Genomic DNA, 16,092 nt, shown 5'->3' with positions numbered 1-16,092 from the left:
AAATTACACCAAGATTTCGGATGTTAGAAGACGGAGACAAAGTGTCATTATCAATGGTAATTTGAAATTTTTTTGTGGTTTTTGCCAGGGTTGTAGGACCTACGATGATCATATCAGATTTTTCACAGTTTAATTTGAGGAAATTAGCTTTCATCCACAATTTCATTTCAGTGATGCAATTTGTCAGAGTGGAGTGAAGTTCAGTATTAATGGATTTGGAGGAGATGTAAAGCTGAATATCATCAGCATAGCAGTGGAAATGTAAACCATGCCGACGTATGATGTCACCAAGGGGGAGCATATAAAGAATAAACAAAAGGGGACCTAACACTGAGCCTTGGGGAACGCCTTGGGACAGTGGAGCAATGGCAGAACTACAATTGTTGATATTAACAAACTGTTGTCTGTTTACGAGATATGACCTTAACCACAAAAGGGCAGTACCAGTGATGTTGACAGAGGATTCAAGGCGGGACAGAAGAATGGAGTGATTAATGGTGTCAAAAGCTGCAGTAAGATCAAGGAGGACGAGAATATTAATTTGTCCAGAGTCTGAGGAAAGAAGAAGGTCATTTGTGACTTTGAGGAGGGCTGACTCAGTGCTGTGCTGGGGGCAGAAACCAGACTGAAATGATTCAAATAGATTATTGGAATTTAGGTGATCTTTGAGCTGTGAGGCAACAACACGTTCCAGTATTTTCGACAGAAATGGAAGATTGGAAATGGGCCGAAAGTTACTCATAATGTTAGAGTCAAGTCCAGGTTTTTTAAGTATGGGAGTAACAGCAGCCAATTTGAGTGATTGAGGGACTGAGCCAGAACTAAGAGAGGAATTGATTATCTCTGTGATAAGTGATGAGATAACTGGAAAACAACCCTTAACAAGTTTTGATGGAGCAGGATCCAAAACACAAGTGGAGCTTCGCATCCCTGTTAAGATCTCAGATAGGTCCAAATGAGACACAGGTGAGAACTGAGACAGAGGCTGGGTAATAAATTGAGGTGAGATAGGCGGAGAAACAGAGATGACAGGGGAAACTGTCAGAAAATTGTGGATATTCTCAACTTTTGTTTGAAAAAATGAGAGGTAAGAGTTACACTTGTCAACTGTAAAGGAATTGGTAGTATTGTCAACTGGTTTGAGAAGTTTATTTATTGTGGAAAAGAGAGTCTTAGGATTTGTTGATCCAGCATGTATGAGTTCGGAATAGTAAGTGGATCGGGCTGCCGTAAGAGCGTCTTTGTAATGTTGAAGATAATCAGAATAAATCTGATAATGTACTGTTAGACCGGTTTTCTAGCCTAGTGGGTGGAGCTTTGCTATTAATTAAAAGGTTATGGGCTTGAATCCTGAATATAACATACAGCCAGTGTCAGGCCCCTGAGCAAGGCCCTAAACCTTTAACACTCTTGGCTTGTACAATGGCTGACTCTGCACTCTGACCCCAGCTTCAAAACAAACTGGGATTATGTGTTAAACTAATTTCATTGTACTCAAATAACAAATAAAGGCTCTAATTCTCTCTAATTCTCTAATTAATTTAGTGGTGTTTTATCATGTGACATGGTCCCCTTGACTGACTACAGCATATGACTACAGAGCTGGTTTGACCAAGCTCATTTAAAAAAAAGTACATGGAAGAGTGATCTCCTACCAAGATCGCAAAGAAACTGTCATTTACACTGAGAGTAACTTTAGAACATCAGATGATCTCAGGATGGTCTCAATTCTTTTCCAGCCTGGTAATACATCATAAGTACACTTATTTGTTAATATTATTATTATTGTTATTATTATGACTTATCTTTATTATATGTATTACCCACCAGTATTGTACAGTAATACTTACCTACTTAATAATTTTACCCACTTAGTATTTTTTAATGATTTTAATTACTTTGAGCCTTTTACTTACTTACTTAATCATTTTTTCTAATGTACCTTGAGCTGCTGTAATGCTCGACTTTCCCTCTGGGATTAATAAAGTGATCTGTCTATGTATCCATGAATAGGAGGCCCTATTTTATTAGACAAAACTCCAGATCATTTAACAGTCAAATCCGCTTTTCTTGCTACTATATAACAATAGTGCTGTATAAATTTTCTGTATTGTTAAAGGTACTACAGGCAAGGCGAGCAAACTGTGAGAACCAGAACACAGACCCTCTGGTGTGGACCTGCCAGCGTGTCATTAAATGGCTGAAGGACATCGACCTGAAGGTAGATTCAGACAGATTAGGGAACAAAGGAATACATGAAGAGAATGTTTACTTACAATTAAAGATATCCTGGGGAGTTATCCAGATTAAATGGCCAAACAACACTATGTGGACTAGTGTTTTGGGCAACCGATCTATTTGTTAATAATGAAGCACATATTGACAAACAGTGAACAATAATTTAAATGTCTTTTTCTTTTTAGTTCATAGTCAGCTATGTACAATAATGGACAATAAATGTAAGAGCTAAACATTATATGCTACGGTCAGATTTAAGGCTAATGTGACATTTGAAATCAAACGTTGCCATGGTGATGGTGGACGCTGGCGCATTTGGCTGCCGCTACCTTTACCGTATTTTATTGTATTTTTATCGTTTTTCGTTTTCATCTTTTTACACACCTTGTGGATCTATTTCTTTTATGTTACTTTTGATACTTTTATTTGTGCTTTTGATACTTTTTGTTCTTTCTACTGTACATCGCGTCTGCGGCCGGTGGTGAACGGTGGATGAGTTTTCCTGGGATCGGCACGATGTTGAACTATTCCGTTGACCAGCTGAGGAAGTTCAACAATTACACTACTCCATCGTGTATTTCAGTCATCAAACAGCTTGGACTCCTTCGCCGGCCTCGTTATATTCACAGGGGCTCCCGGAGAAAGCTTGTTTATCTTCGAAACGGTAACGCCAGAGCGGTAGAGAGAACAGAGTGGCGACACTCTCATAGGGAACCGTTGGAAAGGGGGCGGGACATTTTTTCTGCGCAGCTTCCGGGTTGTGGAGCTCTGTATAGTTCCAAACAACCCATAGAGCCCCATTCATTTCCACTACTTATCAAACATTTTTAGCTGTATGTTGCTTTGTTTTAAAACAATTATGAATTTAATGTCATTAATATACTTAATACTGTTATTGTTTAGCATTTGCTCAGCACTAAATGTTACATGTTTATCTTAATTAATAGGTATAACTGAATTTAGCTTATTCAGTTTAGCTTAATTAATGACACACGAGTCTTTTCACCTAAAATGAGTTGATTAATCAAGAGTCTTGTTACAGAAATGATAATAAAATATTAGAACCACAATAAATCATTATACTTTTACTTTCATACTTCAGTACATTTGAAGGTAAATTTAGTTTAGTACTTTAGTGGAGGTAAAGAGTATTTTTACTTTTACTACTACTTTTACTGGAGTAATATGTTACCTTGGATATCTCTACTTTAACTCAACTGCATGGTTTGTGTACCTTGTCCACCACTTACATTAGACAAAATGAACTAGTGCATATTCATAATGAATTCATTAATGTATTACATGTAGGAATCAATTATTAATCACTCATGAAATAAGAGATGAATGAATGCTTTTTCATGTACCTTAAAGGTACGGTAGTGTGTTTATCAATCTGTTCCTTCAGTGCAGGTAAACCTTATGAATCCAGCCACATGGTTTAGTGACATGAGTGTTTAGCCAAAATGATTATTATTATGAATCCTCAGGAAAGTGAAGGGAGATTAGTTTATGTAAAAAACAAAACATAAAAAAACTTTAATCTCTGTACTGTATATTGTCTCTACTACTTAATGATATCGCATTATGTAATGTATGCTAATATAATGTACTGTGTGTTAACAAGAACGACCTATTAACAAGTCATTATAAACATCAAGCTTCCACTTTATATACCAAATTGACATTAAAGCAGATGCAGTAAATGTAAACGCAGTTGAAAATACCCAGAAATTGTACAAATGTTTATTATTTGCCGTTTAATATTTCATTTACTGCTGCCTGTCCCATATGAGAACATGACAGCGCCGGGTTTGTTTGGAACTATCGGAGGGTTACATGAACCACGTGACCGCGTGGCGGCGAGATCAAGGAGTGTCGCAACTCTCTCTATCTACGGCTCTGGGTAACGCTATTCCGTCCTTCTGGTCAGCCGTGCGCACTGTCGCTGCGCAAACACGTCATCAGAGCGCTGCTGCCTTGCACACCAGTAGCGGTGTAGTCTCCATGACAACGCTGTCCACGGAGTGGGATGGGAAACGCGGAGTGGACTTAGCAAATCTCCGTTCTCTTCCTCGTTCCTCACAGCCAACTACACAACAATACCACTTGAAAATGGCATTGCTTAATGTTCGTTCACTCAACACAAAAAGTACTGTACTCAGTGAATTTATATCTGACAGTGAACTAGACTTTTTCTGTCTCACTGAAACTTGGCATAAACCCTTGGATTATTTTATGTTAAATCAGACCACGCCAATGGGATACTCGTATATTGATGAACCTCGTATGGAAGGGCGAGGTGGTGGTGTTGCTGCAGTCTATAGGGATGATATTAAAATAACCACTTTGTCTTTTCCTGCTGCTCTTTCTTTTGAACACCTGGCTTTCAAGTTGTCAGGGCCTACTCCTCTGGTCACTGCTGTAGTTTATCGTCCGCCAAAGCCAAACGCTTCCTTTCTCTCTGATTTTTCAGATTTTTTAACCCAGCTTAGTGCCCTCTCATCCTCTGTACTGCTTATGGGTGATTTTAACATCCATATTGATGACAACAACTGTAAATTTGCCAGGGAATTTTTGGAATTGTTACAGTGTTTTAATTTCACACAACATATACATTTTCCAACTCATAAAAAAGGTCATACTCTTGACCTTGTCTGCTCTACTGGTGTCCTAGTTCATCAGCCGTCCAGCCATGACCTTACTGTCTCTGATCATTTGACAATCATCATGGACATTGAGGTCACTAGGCCCATCACTAGAGCTAAACGTAAAATATCCTTCAGGAATCTTCAATATATCTCTCCCTCTGCTTTCTCAGATTCTCTTGTTAAAAAGATGTCTGTCTGTCCTGTACTGTCTAGTAATTCATCTGACCTTGTCGATTACTATAATGACATACTCGCCTCATGTCTTGATGAGCTGGCTCCTTTGAGAACCAAATTTGTTTCATTTAGTCATTCCGCACCATGGTACACAATTGAGCTTCACCAAATGAAATCCCGTAAACGCCAGCTTGAAAGACTTTATAAGAAAACCGGTCTAACAGTACATTATCAGATTTATTCTGATTATCTTCAACATTACAAAGACGCTCTTACGGCAGCCCGATCCACTTACTATTCCGAACTCATACATGCTGGATCAACAAATCCTAAGACTCTCTTTTCCACAATAAATAAACTTCTCAAACCAGTTGACAATACTACCAATTCCTTTACAGTTGACAAGTGTAACTCTTACCTCTCATTTTTTCAAACAAAAGTTGAGAATATCCACAATTTTCTGACAGTTTCCCCTGTCATCTCTGTTTCTCCGCCTATCTCATCTCAATTTATTACTCAGCCTCTGTCTCAGTTCTCACCTGTGTCTCTTTTGGACCTATCTGAGATCTTAACAGGGATGCGAAGCTCCACTTGTGTTTTGGATCCTGCTCCATCAAAACTTGTTAAGGGTTGTTTTCCAGTTATCTCATCACTTATCACAGAGATAATCAATTCCTCTCTTAGTTCTGGCTCAGTCCCTCAATCACTCAAATTGGCTGCTGTTACTCCCATACTTAAAAAACCTGGACTTGACTCTAACATTATGAGTAACTTTCGGCCCATTTCCAATCTTCCATTTCTGTCGAAAATACTGGAACGTGTTGTTGCCTCACAGCTCAAAGATCACCTAAATTCCAATAATCTATTTGAATCATTTCAGTCTGGTTTCCGCCCCCAGCACAGCACTGAGTCAGCCCTCCTCAAAGTCACAAATGACCTTCTTCTTTCCTCAGACTCTGGACAAATTAATATTCTCGTCCTCCTTGATCTTACTGCAGCTTTTGACACCATTAATCACTCCATTCTTCTGTCCCGCCTTGAATCCTCTGTCAACATCACTGGTACTGCCCTTTTGTGGTTAAGGTCATATCTCATAAACAGACAACAGTTTGTTAATATCAACAATTGTAGTTCTGCCATTGCTCCACTGTCCCAAGGCGTTCCCCAAGGCTCAGTGTTAGGTCCCCTTTTGTTTATTCTTTATATGCTCCCCCTTGGTGACATCATACGTCGGCATGGTTTACATTTCCACTGCTATGCTGATGATATTCAGCTTTACATCTCCTCCAAATCCATTAATACTGAACTTCACTCCACTCTGACAAATTGCATCACTGAAATGAAATTGTGGATGAAAGCTAATTTCCTCAAATTAAACTGTGAAAAATCAGATATGATCATCGTAGGTCCTACAACCCTGGCAAAAACCACAAAAAATTTTCAAATTACCATTGATAATGACACTTTGTCTCCGTCTTCTAACATCCGAAATCTTGGTGTAATTTTTGATAGCAACCTCTCTTTTGACCGCCATGTAAATCACATCACCAAAACTGCTCTCTTTCATCTAAAAAACATAGCACGTCTACGTCCATCACTCTCCTTTTCTGCCGCCGAAACCTTGATTCATGCTTTTATTACATCCAGAATTGATTATTGCAATAGCATCCTTTATGGTACATCTAACAAAATCCTAAAAAAACTTCAGTATATCCAGAATTCAGCTGCTCGCCTCCTTACTCATACTCGCTCCCGTGATCATATTACACCTGTTGTACAAAAACTTCATTGGCTTCCCGTTGCTCAACGCATTCAATTCAAAATTCTTCTATTCACTCACAAAGCTCTCCATAATCAGGCCCCATCCTACCTCACCGACCTGCTCCATCAGCACATTCCCTCCCGTAGCCTTCGCTCTTCTGAGGCTAACCTACTGTCCATACCCTCTAGGACCAAGCACCGGACCTGGGGTGACAGGGCCTTTTCCATAGCTGCTCCATCTTTATGGAATGCTCTCCCCAAACACCTACGAGATTGTCCTGACCTGTCCAAATTCAAGTCACTTCTCAAAACTCATCTATTCAGAGTGGCATTTAACTTGTAACAACACAAAATAAATGCTTTTATTTTTGCTATTCTTTTTAATAGTTTTTATACTTAGATCACGACAGAAATGTGAAGTCCTAGATCCTAAAACTTGTAAAGTTTTCAGTTTCCTGATTGCATGTAAATCTGTCCTGTTTCTGTCTAATTTTAAGAAATTGTTCTATATTTGTTGTTCTCTCTCATAATTTAGCTAATTTTTAATGAACTGTCTTATGCTGCTCTCTTTGTTTTTATCTTAATTATTCTTGATGTTGATGTACTATTTTGATTTTGTACTATGATTTGTATGGTGTATGTACGTATTTGTTTTGATTATTTGTCTTATGTAAAGCGTCTTTGAGTATCTTGAAAAGCGCTATATAAATAAAATGTATTATTATTATTATTATTATTTGTCACTGCGATCTGTACTCACATTGCATCTAGCATTAGCTTTTAATTTATTAAAGCTGTAGCTCATTACATAAATTGCACATGCTTCCACCTACTAATAGCTGTCTGCTTGAGCCTTAGAATTGCTGTTTCATGCTGTTATGTTAAAAAGGGTGAATGACAGATGTGGAAGAACATTAACTGAGCTGAACCTGATAAATAAAGTGATTTTAAAGCATGACTGCTGACAAAACAGATAAACACAGTGGAAAAAACTGATATGGCTGATGGTACTAGATGCGGTGTAGCTGGTTTTATCCAGATTTGTTCGTATTCAAAAAAAAATTAGGTGCTTTTTTTGATTAAGGTTAGCAGATATGTATATACTCTCCATAAAAAGTGGCCCAGTAGACAAGCAGTTGTGGAGTGTTTTTTATGTTCATCAGCCACTTTATCTGGTCAGGGTCACAGCAGTTCCACCTTGAAACACTGGTTGCAAGGCTGGAATACACCGGACAGGGCACCAATCTATTGCAGGGCTTCGGCCATCTACCTGACACAGCTGCACAGCCGCCTGATAGCATCGCTGAAATTCAAACCCAGATCTCAGCATTGGTGGATCAGTGTAACAGACCACTGCGCCAACCGAGCATGAAACCATGTTATTTCCATAAACAGTTCTAAAATGGTTTGATATTATGACATATCATATACATTTTTAAGTTCTGAAAATAACAGGTAGGCACAGTGGGTAGCACTGTCGCCTTACAGCAAGAAGGTCCTGGCTTCAATCCCCAGGTGGGGCGGTCCAGGGCCCTTTCTGTGTGGTTTGCATGTTCTCCCTGTGTCTGTGTGGGTTTACACCAGGAGCTCCGGTTTCCACCCACTGTCTAAAGACATGCAGTCAGGTAAACTGGAGATACGAAATTGTCGATCACTGTGTTTGACATTAAACTTATAAACTGATGAATCTTTGAACCAGTAGCTACCGTTTCTGTCATGAATGTAACCAAAGTGTAAAACATGACGTTAAAATCCTAAAAAACAAATAAATAAATAATGGGTGGACCAATTTATTACCACAAATGTATCGAGTGTATAACAGAAGAACTGCATAGCTAGTTTATGTTTTTATTTATAATCAATCCAATATATAAGGAATGCCCGAAAATATTATATGGGGGGAGAGGCAGACTAACCAGCTGCTTAGGGCCCAACTGCCACAAGGGAGCACAGGCAAAAAAAAGACACAGGCAAAACCAGCTGGATAATGCTCTAAGTGCAGTAAATTGACTTAAACGAAATATATATTGAGGCACACGTTTTGCTTGGGCTTTCTTTTTTGTGCAATTTTCTCTCATTTCTTTTTCACTTCAAGAATCAGGAGGTAATGAATACTGTAAATTTACATTACATTTACATTTTCTGCATTTAGCAGACGCTCTTATCCAGAGTGACTTACAGAAGTGCTTCCATAGTAAACATTTCATTTCTCAAGTTTTAGTAAACAACAGTCAAAGAACACAAATCTGCTGAAACCTGTTAGAACCAAAGTGTTGGTTTTTTTTGGTTTTTTTTGGAAATGGAAAAAAATGTAAATAAGTACAAGTCAGCTTAAGTGCTTAGTAAAAAGGTGGGTTTTTAATAGTTTTTTAAAGACAGCAAGAGACTCAGATGTTCGGACAGACAGAGGAAGTTCATTCCACCATTTGGGTGCTAGAACAGAGAAGAGCCTTGATGCTTGTCTTCCTTTAGTCCTGGGTGGAGGCTCAAGTCGAGCGAGACTAGTGGCTCGGAGGTTGCGTGGTACAGAGCGGGGTTTGATTAGGCCTCGAAGGTAGCTTGGGGCTGGTCCATTTTTGGCTTTGTAGGCGAGCATCAGTGTTTTAAACTGAATGCGTGCAGCTACAGGAAGCCAGTGAAGAGAACGCAGCAGTGGGGTGATGTGGCAGTGTTTGGGTTGGTAAATCACACACCTGTCATTAAAATATTGTAAGAAACAAGAAAAAAGGTTTGTGAAAAAGGTGTGAAGTTTATTACACTCATTACCAAGTTACCATGCAGTAATTATAGCTTTCTTTTTACAATTCTGTGGCAATCGTGCCCTAGGCAGCTGCCTAGTTTGCTCATGCTGAGACGTGAATGTCTGGAGGTAAAGATTAATGTCTTGTTTATGTGTGTGTTACAGGAGTTTGCTGGCAATCTTCAGAACAGTGGTATTCATGGTGCCGTCATGGTTCTTGATCCCTTCTTTAACACTGACTCTATGGCAACTGCTTTAGGTATCCCTGGAAACAAGCACATGGTCTGTCAGCACCTGAGTGAAGAAATGAAAGCCCTCCTTAATGCTTCAGGGTGAGACAGAGAGAACTGTGTGTAATTCTAAACATACTGTTCGCTGTCTAATACTTTTATTACACTTTTTGGACGTACTGTACCTTCTTATCTTTAAGAACTAAAATGCCGTAATATGGTAAAATAATATGTTGCTTTTATTACTCTAGTAGCATGATAATGGGTTTGGACTTTGACTCTGTGTCTCTGTGTCTCTACAAAATACAAAGAGAGATACAGTACTACAACTTCTACATCTAAAGTCAAACATTTACATACACTTGTAAGGGACATGTATGTCACGTCAGACTTGGGATTCCAGTGATTTCTGCAACTCTTTTTTTTAACAATTATGGAAATCATCAGGATGGGTGTTTTAATAATAATTGGCCACCGTGTCTGCCGGGTGGGATGACCGGACTAAGTCGGTGGGGTCTTCAAATGCTGTGTAAGGACCCTGGTTACCAGATAGAGGCACCTGTGCAGAAAGTATGGGTGAAAAGAAGGGGTCCACTAGGACTGTGCACGGATCGGAGGAGGCGTGAGCAGCAACATACCCTCATCGAATGCAATCAGTGATCCCCAGCAGTGGAAGACATATTGACTACACTAAATCGGGAGAAAAAGGGGAGAAAATGCATAAATAAATAAAAAAGGGAAAAAAGGAGGGGTGTTTTTATACCTGAGGTCATGTAGTTTATACTTTCAAATAAAACTCACTTACTAAATTACCTAGTACCTACCTATACCTCTCTAACTGTCTCCTACCTCCATCCCTTCCCTTTTACCTACCTACCATACATGCCTATCTTCTCATCTACCTACATATGTGTACCGTACCTACCAACTTATAATTAGGTACAAAGTTCTTAACATACTTACTAACACCCTAACTGGCTAAGTGAATTTTGTATGTACCTGCCTACCAAACTATGTACCAATCTAATTAATAATGGACCAACTAATCTACTACATAGGTCACTGTCTAACTACCTACGTAATTTTCTGCCCATCTATCTATTAAGCAATTTAGTCTTCTGAATCACTAGCTGAATAACAGACTGACAAATTAATTCCAGATTTAATTGCCATTTCAAACTATCTCTTTATCTACTTACCTGACTACCTACCCACCCATTGCTCTATGTACTTTAATGCATGCCCGCCTACCTGCCTGCCCAACCAACCAACCAGTTACATAATGCCCCGATTATGACTTAACTGGACATAGACTTGGATTCAGACTTGGACTCAGACTTGGACTTAGACTTAGACTTGGACTTAGACTTGGAGTCAGACTTGGACTCAGACTTGGACTCAGACTTGGACTCAGACTTGGATTCACTGCTATTTAATAAAATACAATGAACTTATATTCTGTTCTTTTCAGACTGGATGATGAACAGGTAGTTGAAGTTTTGGGAATTTCACCCACTCTGTCTCAGCAGAGCTCTCTGGGACGCTCCACAATCAGCCAGCATGATGACCAGTTCTCCTTCAGAAAACATACAGTCAAGGTGTGCATCTTGCTAACACATAGGGCATCTACTATTAATAATGTGGTTCAAATCATAGCTCACACGTTACATAGAATTTAATCCTGAGATCACATTTTCACTTATTGTACTAAACAAAGATTAGGAAAAAGATGTGGAAAATAATGTTTGCCTGGCATTTTTCTCTCCCCCAGTCTCAGATAAGCTACAGTCCAAAGAGCCATGGTGGGATGGACAGAAAATCTCCAAACTCTGTGTGTGAGGAAGACCCATCCGAGATAGAAAACAGTCCTGTCAGAAACCTCGCTGCTGCTAATTTCACTAATGTCTCATTGATGCCAGGACATGGTGCAATACCATAATGGAATTAGGGGTTTTGTAAATGAATATGAATATCAGTCAGTCATCTGTTTTATTAGTATTTTTATTCATGTAGTGGTATGATTACTAATAAACTCTATGGCCAAATGTATGTGTAAACCCCTACTAATTAATACGTTCAGTTGCTAACAGGTGTATGAAATCAATTCTACTAAATAATCAGTATGCCTCTGACTTTGTGGCAACAGTTTGTACAAGTGCATTTCCTGTTCCAGCATGCCCATTTAATGAAGTGAGGTCCATGAAGACATTAGGCAGTTAATCGATTTTGGTATAGAGGAGCTACAGTGGCTTGCAAAGAACTCTAACCTTAACCACTTAATAAACCTTAATGAAACATCTTGGGATGAAGGAAGATGTTGATTGCTAGCCAGACCTCTCATCAATTTACAGTGCATGACCTCACTAAGGCTTTTTTGACTAAATGGGCAATAATTCTCATCAATAACTTGTAGAATCTTGTCACTAATGAGTAAAGGCTGATAGAGATGGTGGGGGATGGGACTCCATTCCATCCCGCCCTAACAGAAACGTGTCTGCTGCAGGCACTGCCAATTATACCTGCTAGATGGCACCCAGCCACCCGGTGGCAATGCCAAGTTTCGAACCGAGGAGTTCAGAATCTAGGCACTGGTGTGCTGGCGTATTTTACCGTTGCGCCACCTGGGCGCCCATTGCTTATAAATTTTAACTGTTGGATGTTAAGCAAGCTCATGGTCAGCTAACCGCATACTTTGGCCATATAGTGTATTTTACTGAATGTATGTGATAACACCCAACAAAGCAGATATTATAAGAAAATACACCACTGTGCTGCCCCTGCTTATAACATTTCAACCAGTATTTAGATCCCATATTTTGTGTAAGTTTTGCTTTCTTATTATTACAACTCAGATGTCTAGTTTCCCGAGCCAACAGGGTGCCAGTATAATTACAGTTGTGGCTCTGGTTTGTCAGGATTCTCTAGTGCCAACTTGGCTGCATTTCATCTCGTCTCGTGCTTTTGAAACAATAATAATACACATTAAAATGCATATGTTTTTCATTCTTCTGTTTTCTTTCTTTATTTGTGCAATAACAACTATAAGGAATTGTTCATTCAGGCCGAGCTTAACCCTGTATTCAGAAGCATCACTGCCATTCACATTCACTGGCCATTAATATCACATAAAAATGGTTAAGCTAAGAATTAAAACTCCAAACTAATCTTATTGTATTGCTTTTTATATGTCAATAAATCGTATTCTGTTAACTGAGACTTCTTGTTATTTATTTCATTAAATTCTATATACTTTTTAAGGTGTGTGGGGTTAAATATTTCCGACTGAAATACTGCATAGTTCCTTTCCTTGTTTCCTTAGTTAAGCTATTAGCATAGTTTTAGTACAGTTTAGCTGTTAGCTTAGTGTTAAGCAAAGTGGGTAGTTTAGCATTAAGTCTTGTCTGGTTTTAGTGTGTAGTTTAGCATTAGCACCTTAGCATTTGTCACTAGCACCACTGTTAGGGTTGCCAATCGTCCCGTAAAATACGGAATCGTTCCTTATTTGGAAGCTAAACGTGGTGTTCCATACTGAACTGATACGGGACGCACTTTATTCTGTATTTTTATCAATGGGAGAGAAGGAAATATCTGTGGAAGAAAATATCAAATTGACAGTGTGTGATATGAAATTCTAACAAAATATAATACAAAAAGTAACATGCCAGCAAAAGATGCCACACAGTAAAGTTTATTCCAAACAGTGCCCACTGTAAACTAAACAAGAATAATACCCAAGTATTTATGAAAAAGTGTGAGAAATGTTCAGCATTTTTTATAATACCAGGTCTGTTTTATTTTTTTAAAGTAAAATTGCAAGAATTCTTGAAAGAGTAGATGACCGTGTGAAGATGGATTATGTAAAAATGTTGTTTGCACTATTGAGAAAAAATGTTACATGATGTTCTTCATGCATGTTGTTTTGCCTAAAATATGGTTCTGATTTATTATTATAAAGATTGCAAATAATAGATGTTAAACAGCCTAAATTGAACATTTTGATAATGTTCCTATGACGGTGTAAGACCTGTAATAGGTGCAACCCTATCCGCCAACCCGCCAGCCCAGGGTGTTCCTTGTTTCCAGTTCTGAAAGTTGGCAACCCAAACTGCCACCCTTAGCACTTCGTTAGCTTTAGCATTCACAGTGATCATTTTAGTTACGGAGGTGGGTTTGTATCTAGTGTATTTTGTATGTGTTTAACTTACATCACTGTAAATAAATATCTAACAATAATGTTCATATTTTTTGAGCATCTCATTACACATAAAGCAGTCTAATTGTTTATAAAGCATGTTAACAATTATGCTGTTGGTTGTGCTGTTGTTCTATACCAAATGTAAATACATTGAGGAACAGTACTACATTTTACTATTTGCTAAACACTAAATTCTAAACACACCAATTATATTAAAAAAAGAATATTTTAGAATATTAAAATATGAAATCAGTTCAGAATCACACAGTTTGAAAATCACTAATTGATGAGTATTAATTAAAGCTACAGTGTATACAGTGTATCACGAAAGTGAGTACACCCCTCACATTTCTGCAAATATTTCATTATATCTTTTCATGGGACAACACTATAGACATGAAACTTGGATGTAACTTAGAGTAGTCAGTGTACAACTTGTATAGCAGTGTAGATTTACTGTCTTCTGAAAATAACTCAACACACAGCCATTAATGTCTAAATAGCTGGCAACATAAGTGAGTACACCCCACAGTGAACATGTCCAAATTGTGCCCAAATGTGTCGTTGTCCCTCCCTGGTGTCATGTGTCAAGGTCCCAGGTGTAAATGGGGAGCAGGGCTGTTAAATTTGGTGTTTTGGGTACAATTCTCTCATACTGGCCACTGGATATTCAACATGGCACCTCATGGCAAAGAACTCTCTGAGGATGTGAGAAATAGAATTGTTGCTCTCCACAAAGATGGCCTGGGCTATAAGAAGATTGCTAACACCCTGAAACTGAGCTACAGCATGGTGGCCAAGGTCATACAGCGGTTTTCCAGGACAGGTTCCACTCGGAACAGGCTTCGCCAGGGTCGACCAAAGAAGTTGAGTCCACGTGTTCGGCGACATATCTAGAGGTTGGCTTTAAAAAATAGACACATGAGTGCTGCCAGCATTGCTGCAGAGGTTGAAGACGTGGGAGGTCAGCCTGTCAGTGCTCAGACCATACACCGCACACTGCATCAACTCGGTCTGCATGGTCGTCATCCCAGAAGGAAGCTGACGCACAAGAAAGCCAGCAAACAGTTTGCTGAAAACAAGCAGTCCAAGAACATGGATTACTGGAATGCCCTGTGGTCTGACGAGACCAAGATAAACTTGTTTGGCTCAGATGGTGTCCAGCATGTGTGGCGACGCCCTGGTGAGAAGTACCAAGACAACTGTATCTTGCCTACAGTCAAGCATGGTGGTGGTAGCATCATGGTCTTGGGCTGCATGAGTGTTGCTGGCACTGGGGAGCTGCAGTTCATTGAGGGAAACATGAATTCCAACATGTACTGTGACATTCTGAAACAGAGCATGATCCCCTCCCTTCGAAAACTGGGCCTCATGGCAGTTTTCCAACAGGATAACGACCCCAAACACAACCTCCAAGATGACAACTGCCTTGCTGAGGAAGCTGAAGGTAAAGGTGATGGACTAAACCCAATTGAGCACCTGTGGTGCATCCTCAAGTGGAAGGTGGAGGAGTTTAAGGTGTCTAACATCCACCAGCTCCGTGATGTCATCATGGAGGAGTGGAAGAGGATTCCAGTAGCAACCTGTGCAGCTCTGGTGAATTCCATGCCCAGGAGGGTTAAGGCAGTGATAATAATGGTGGTCACACAAAATATTGACACTTTAGGCACAATTTGGACATGTTCACTGTGGGGTGTACTCACTTATGTTGCCAGCCATTTAGACATTAATGGCTGTGTGTTGAGTTATTTTCAGAAGACAGTAAATCTACACTGCTATACAAGTTGTACACTGACTACTCTAAGTTATATCCAAGTTTCATGTCTATAGTGTCGTCCCATGAAAAGATATAATAAAATATTTGCAGAAATGTGAGGGGTGTACTCACTTTTGTGATACACTGTATATAATGTTCCTTAAAACACTATGTTTATATTTCATTTTTATTCATATTTACCAACTGCTTTATCCTGGTCATAGTCACAATAAGTGTGTAGACACCCAGGACCTCCACACCCAGGAAGATGGGCAGTGGTGTAAGTAGGAGCTCATGGGCCCCAGGTCCTGGGTTCCATCCCCAGGTGGGGCGGTCCGGGTCCTTTCTGT

At 39.3% G+C, this 16,092-nt stretch overlaps 1 protein-coding gene across 1 annotated transcript in view; it reads left to right on the top strand.

Moving 5' to 3' along the window:
* The window catches only part of kazna (kazrin, periplakin interacting protein a), a 103,418-nt gene extending 91,597 nt beyond the window's left edge, over window positions 1–11,821 (top strand). The window contains exons 13-16 of the mRNA XM_062999036.1: window positions 2,120–2,221; window positions 9,727–9,893; window positions 11,263–11,389; window positions 11,563–11,821. Coding sequence (XP_062855106.1) covers window positions 2,120–2,221; window positions 9,727–9,893; window positions 11,263–11,389; window positions 11,563–11,730 — 564 coding nt within the window. The 3' untranslated portion in view covers window positions 11,731–11,821. The remainder of the gene's footprint in view (window positions 1–2,119; window positions 2,222–9,726; window positions 9,894–11,262; window positions 11,390–11,562) is intronic.
* Window positions 11,822–16,092: the final 4,271 nt, after the last annotated feature.

The sequence above is a fragment of the Trichomycterus rosablanca genome, chromosome 7 (genome assembly GCF_030014385.1).
Source record: "Trichomycterus rosablanca isolate fTriRos1 chromosome 7, fTriRos1.hap1, whole genome shotgun sequence".
NCBI lineage: Eukaryota > Metazoa > Chordata > Actinopteri > Siluriformes > Trichomycteridae > Trichomycterus > Trichomycterus rosablanca.
Note: the sequence above shows the minus strand (reverse complement) of the source record. Positions and strands in the feature narration are given on the sequence as shown.